The sequence below is a fragment of the Nannobrachium achirus genome (genome assembly GCF_963921795.1).
Source record: "Nannobrachium achirus genome assembly, chromosome: 3".
In the NCBI taxonomy this organism is placed as follows: domain Eukaryota; kingdom Metazoa; phylum Chordata; class Actinopteri; order Myctophiformes; family Myctophidae; genus Nannobrachium; species Nannobrachium achirus.
In genome coordinates, this window is record NC_137812.1 from 46,977,189 (window position 1) to 46,983,188 (window position 6,000).

At 41.3% G+C, this 6,000-nt stretch overlaps 1 protein-coding gene across 4 annotated transcripts in view; it reads right to left on the reverse strand.

The window, feature by feature from the left end:
• Positions 1-1,799, reverse strand: part of LOC308281138 (nuclear factor 1 X-type-like) — a gene marked incomplete at its 5' end in the record, with an annotated part of 171,664 nt that extends 169,865 nt beyond the window's left edge. Inside the window, one exon of one of the 4 annotated variants that reach the window (XM_080721235.1) lies at positions 653-1,799. In XM_080721235.1, the coding sequence (XP_080577361.1) occupies positions 653-655 (3 nt within the window). The remainder of the gene's footprint in view (positions 1-652) is intronic. The other 3 variants (XM_080721234.1, XM_080721238.1, XM_080721239.1) reach the window with 3 other exon arrangements.
• Between the last annotated feature and the right edge of the window lie 4,201 nt (positions 1,800-6,000).

Below are 6,000 nucleotides of genomic sequence, written 5' to 3' on the forward strand. Positions count from 1 at the left end.
GTACTGTAGATTTTGCTTATCATAATGGGCCTTGTAAATGTTCCCTGAGCAATGTGACTTATGTGACTTTAGAAATATAATTGTAAGGCAAGGTGATTATAGCACTTTATTCTGTAGGCCTACTTTTGAGAGAGAGAGAGAGAGAGAGAGAGAGAGAGAGAGAGAGAGAGAGAGAGAGAGAGAGAGAGAGAGAGAGAGAGAGAGAGAGAGAGAGAGACAGACACACACACACACACACACACAACACTGTAACACACACACACACGCACGCACGCACGCACGCACACACACACACACACACACACACACACACACACACACACACACACACACACACACACACACACACACCACACACACACACACACACACACCACACACACACACACACACACACTATAGACTATTAAATTGCCATGCTGTAGTATCACCACCATTAACTTGTAGCCAAAAACCAATGACCCTCTTGCCTCTTGTTGTGCAGGGCAGCAGAAATAATAAGGCAGGCCTGCAATTCAACATTTTGAAAATTATATTACACAACCCTTACCTAACCAATAAAATGCATCTCAGTCCTGTGCATATAATGCACTTTACCTATACAGAGCCAGCAGAGTTGGAAGTGTAGTGTATTGAGTTACATAGCACGTACCATTATAGCGCGGGGAAAATTGCCAACACTCTCAATGCCCCATTTTCCTTTAAAAGTTCAGCTTCCAAAAAGTGAGAGAGGAGCGAGCGAGGGGAGGGAGAGAGAGAGCACCAACTTGGTTTCTTCGCTGTTGCCGGAAGCAAAAAGGACCTTTAAACAGAGTCCCAGCCTTAAGGTCTGTTCCAAAGTGGCTCCAGTGTGCAGCAGAGAGAGAGAGAGAGGGAGAGGGGGGACAGCAGAGAGCCAGGGCAGAGCATGCAGGGCCCTCCGCGTCTCTCGTCGTTATTCGGTGCGTTTGGCGTCAGATCCACTCATTAATAATACCAACACGACACGCCGAACCCAGCCGGCCCGGCCCGAGAAGTCAACGGAAGACGTCAAAGTCCCGCGGGTCGCGTCCACTTCCACTCCTCCTGGTCAGCTCACTAGAGACGAAAGTTGTCCAACAGTTGGGAGGAGACGCATGAAGGCAAGACCGGCGTGGACAGCCGCGAAAGAGAGAAACACCTCCTTCGCGAAAATATAATAAAGAAAATAAAAATAAAAATCAATGGACGGAGGTGTGCTTGAAAGTAAGTTGTATTTATATTGTTGTTTCCATGTGCAAACTAACCGCCATTCAGCAGCGCCGTGCAGCTCCTGTTTCCCAAAAACGTGCCTCCCCCAAAAAAAGCAGCAGCAGCAGCGCCTATCTCTCTCACTCTCTCTCTCTGTGGTGCGTAGCGTGTCGTAGCCTACTGTACTGTTCCCCCACGGCTCTCTCTCTCTCCCCTCTTGTTCCACACACAGTCGGGGACACCCCTGGTCCCTCGCCGCCTCCTCCTCAAAGCCCTGACGAAGATGAAAGAACGAGCCTCAGATCACCATAGCATTCAGGATCAGGATGCCTACACACACGCAGCGACACATCGTCCACACTGGCTGCACCACGGCACGACACGGCAAGGCAAGGCGCGACAAGGCAGCCCTGGATGCAGAAAATGGAAGCTCTCTCTCCGCTTGTGCTCCAAAGGCGACGACAGTCAGATATCAACCCCCCCGAAGTCAGATGTAAAAAAAAAAAAAGAAAGGGAAAAACACTCGCTGCTCGGCTCGCACTTCGCTCTAGATTAAAAAAAGGGGGGAATAATGAGGGGTTGTTTGTAATAAAGGTGGGGGCCGTGGCGTTGAACGTGCAGCGGTTGTTGTGGGAAAGAAGCGTGGTGTGTCGGTGAATTATTAATACTGCGAGCGGTTCGCAGTCTGTCGCGTCGCGGAGGGAGAGCGCGGAGCGGAGCGCGCGGCCAGGCAGGCAGGGCAGCAGCTGCACGGGGCTTTTAGAGCCCACAGCGCTCCGGCTAAATCACGGGCGGTGGGGATTAGGCCACTGGTCCCCAAACACTGGGTCGGGACCCATTTATGGGTCGCGGGACACGTTTTTATGGGTCCCTTAATTTTTGGTTTGGTGTATTATTATTGTTTCAAAACATTTTCAATAATCTCCCCCCCCCCCCCCCCCCAAAAAAAAAAAAAAACTATTTTTTTTTCATGAATTAAAACAAAAATTCAAAGTAATTTCAGTAATTTCATGACGAAATCAAAGAAAAGTCAAAGAAATTCCATAAATTAGAACACCAATGTTTAAGAAGTTGTGTTGTGAGCTTGTAGATCTGCTGTTTTCACTAGTTTGGGCTCCCGGGCAAACGTGTAATTTCTCTTTTGGGTCACGGGCTAAAAGGTTTGGGAACCACACTGCAGCACGCTGCACTGCTGCCACTCAGTCAGCCACTCAGTCAGTCAGTCAGTCAGTCAGTCAGTCAGTCAGTCAGTCATTCCTGCCACTGCGTTACACATGAAGGTGCAGGACAATTTAAAGAGGGACTTATAGGCCAGTGTTTCTCAAACTTTCACATAATGGAACCCATTGGAACGGGTTCGTTTGGTTCCATTTGTACACTGTCAGAGTTACAGACTTGCATGGGTCAATTTAGAGCCCCCTAAAGAACCACTTTGAGAACCAATGTCAAGCTATAGGTGAGGGGAATAATGTATATGACAAATATCCTACTGAAACCAAGAGTCTATTTAGGCTAAACTGTCTCTGTAGGCCTTTTCTGTCTACACGAAATCTCTTGGACAAAAATACCCGATCTACAAGCTCACAACCCACTCATCACATTGTGATGGTTCATATTGGACAAATATCGTAAGGCAATAATGGAATTTGGTTAGTATCTGTCTTGTTTAAGATTACTGTTTACTGTTATCTAGGCTTCAAACACTGACAGAGTGAAGGCTAGACCTGATAGGTGAACTTAAACTACAGGCCTGTACTTTTTATGGGTCCACGCCACCCATGCACCAAGTTTAACCTCCATTATTTGCAGCCAGGACCAACACGTAGCTTATACGTCCAACATGAAAAGAAAAGCACAATTTATCAATCTGAACATAGGCCTACATGTCATGTACTGTGGATATTTATCGATGACACCACGCGTCCATGTGCAATAGTCAATCAAAATGACAGGTGCGTTTTGCGCATGACGCACACATAGTCTGACGCGTGGAATCAGGCCACACAAGACACACTGAACTAAACGGACATAAAAAGGGTCAAAGGCCAACACGGAGAGGCTGCTTTTTAATAAGTCTAGTGTGGTCTGTGTGGATACACTGGACAACTCAGGCAAAAATCTATCCAGGAAAAGAGGTTCTGCGTGAAGCGAGGGTTCTAGTCTAAACCCAATAAGACACCTGCCATGTTCATTATGTTATGAACATGTCATAGATATGTTATAGCTCTAAGTAGACTATATTTGATGTCACTCAAAACGCCTATTAAAATAGTAGGCAGTTAGTTTTTTTTTTGTATATTTAAACCTATATTTCAGAACATGCGATTTTCGCTCTTCCTCGTTCTGTTCGATATACTGCCACTTCTTAGCAATTTGTCATTTTTTAATGAATGACCTTATACTATAGTGTGACATTTCTGCTATAAAGACGGTCCCGCGCCTGTTCCCATGCATCGATATGTCCTTCATGGATGAACCTTTTCAGACGTCCTATAATGACATTCCTCCTCGCAGCACATCATCAGGCCGCAACATAACGGCTGATCAATTATTAACTGTCGACCTCCCATCACATTTGGCTTATCCATTATTCACATATTACAACATTACAATGAATTGTGATTTAAGTTGTTATTTCAACCTAATTTACGTTGTTCGGTTTAACACGAAACAGCGTCTGGAGCGAGGCGTTTGTTCAAGGTATTAGTCACGCAGCGCAGCGAGGCCGTCGCGCAAACTGTTGGCCGCATTTAACCTTTTGAAATAAGCCTAAGCTACTGCATGGCACAATGAAGCCAGGCTTTAAAGCGGCAAAAACAATGAGCTATAGTTGGTCTTTTTCTTGGTGCCATTGTAGTATTCATTTATATGCAAATATAGGCCTACGTACAAGTTCAAAAAAGACTATTAAAAACCGTATGTTGGATCAGTAAAATGCTATAAGATGCTGAATGATACATCAAAAAGACTAAATCACCGCAATGCTTTGTGTTTAAACCGCCTCTTTTTTAACCGGTCTTCAGAGGAATCTTATATGAACTTTTATTCGAATACAGAGTTACACAAGAGATATGATTTAACAACTACTTAGGTGTTGTTTTGGTCATAATATAGGGTCAGGCCCGTAGGAACTGCAGGAACACACAATTCTCTTTGATTCTCTTGTGGGCCAAAATAAATTAACAATAAAAACGTTTATATTTTTTGTAGTTTTGTAAACTTTCGTTAAATATCCTTTGCAATATCCTATTAAAGGCAAATTGTCATTTTTCTTTGCATGTGGCCATGCATGCAAGTGCAAGTCTTGGTCAACAACAGCGCATGGAGAATGTTACTGCCCTAAACGAACCTATACAGTCTGACCACCTCTCCTATCATTTTGATTTCCAGGAAAAAGAAAAATAACTAAGGCCTATATAATTAAAAAAAGAAGAAAAAAACCCCCAATTAATTAAAAATAATTAGGCTAACATAATAACTAACTGAACAATATATAATAAAATGTCCTTGACAAAGGGCATATGATATATTAAAGTGTCAATAGAGGCAGTTTAATGTATATGTATTAGGCCTATGCTATGTGTTGCTAAGGTACTGTTAGGCCTACACAAATTTAGATAATTTATTTGCTATTTTATCTTGGTACTGCTATTATGTTATTAATATATTATTAGTATTATTAGTATTTATTAGTATTATTATTAAATAGCTTTAAATAGGATTTTCCATTACGACCCTTAATGATTCCAACATGTGATGCCTTGTCTTTGCAGGTGCAGACGACCGCATTCTGTTGGATGAACCCCAATGATATGATAGTAGGCCTTTACGTTGAAATACAGTCAGCTAACGAACATATCAGATTACTGTATCATTCATTACATTCGTAAATAGTAATATGCACGAATTTAGCTATATAGGCCTACGCACATTTAGCTATCAAGTTAAGCAAATATGTGCAGTTTGGCTTCAATAAGACATAAATCTGTACACAAATGTATTTTTGTAAGGCCTAAACATGTTCAAATGTGTAGAACAAAATAAAATAAAATGTATGGTTTGCATATTGAAAATAAAATGGAAAAAGTTGGCTTAATCAATTATTTTTATAGAAATAATCAAATATACAGTAAATTGAATGAGGCCTATAAAGTGCTTAGAATAAAGAATAGGCCTACAGACCTGTGTGTGTTTGTTAACCTTGCATGCATGCAGAAAGGAGAATGATATAGCTTGTCTTCTTTAATAATTATTCTTAATATATATATATATATATGTTAGTTAGCATGCATGGTGACAATACAATGAAAAATAACGAAATAATCATCAGCCTATATAGGCCCATCTAATTGTGCAATATAGTCTTTAAGAGGAATATGATACCCAATATTCATACATTTAATAAAAAAATGTGCAGTAGGCCGAGGTTATAGTAAAGCGAAAATATCCTCTTTCTAATATTCAGCATGTTATGTGAAGCGGTGGAAACTAAGGGTGGCACACGAGCATTAAAAAAAAATATAAACAACCTCTTCAATTTTAGGTGAATGATATAGTTTTTTTTAAATAATATAACTTTAAAGGCTTAAATGTCATATTGACCCACAAAGTCGCATGCACCAACGACGAGTCATATTATAATTAGTTTAAATGTGTTAAATAAATATAGGCTAAAATTGTTTGTTTGTTTAATGGGAGCACTTGTTATAGGTATAGGCTATAAACTAACAACACTATTCACCACATCTGAGTCTGACCGCATAAAAGTTATTATACCAGAAATGTGCGCAA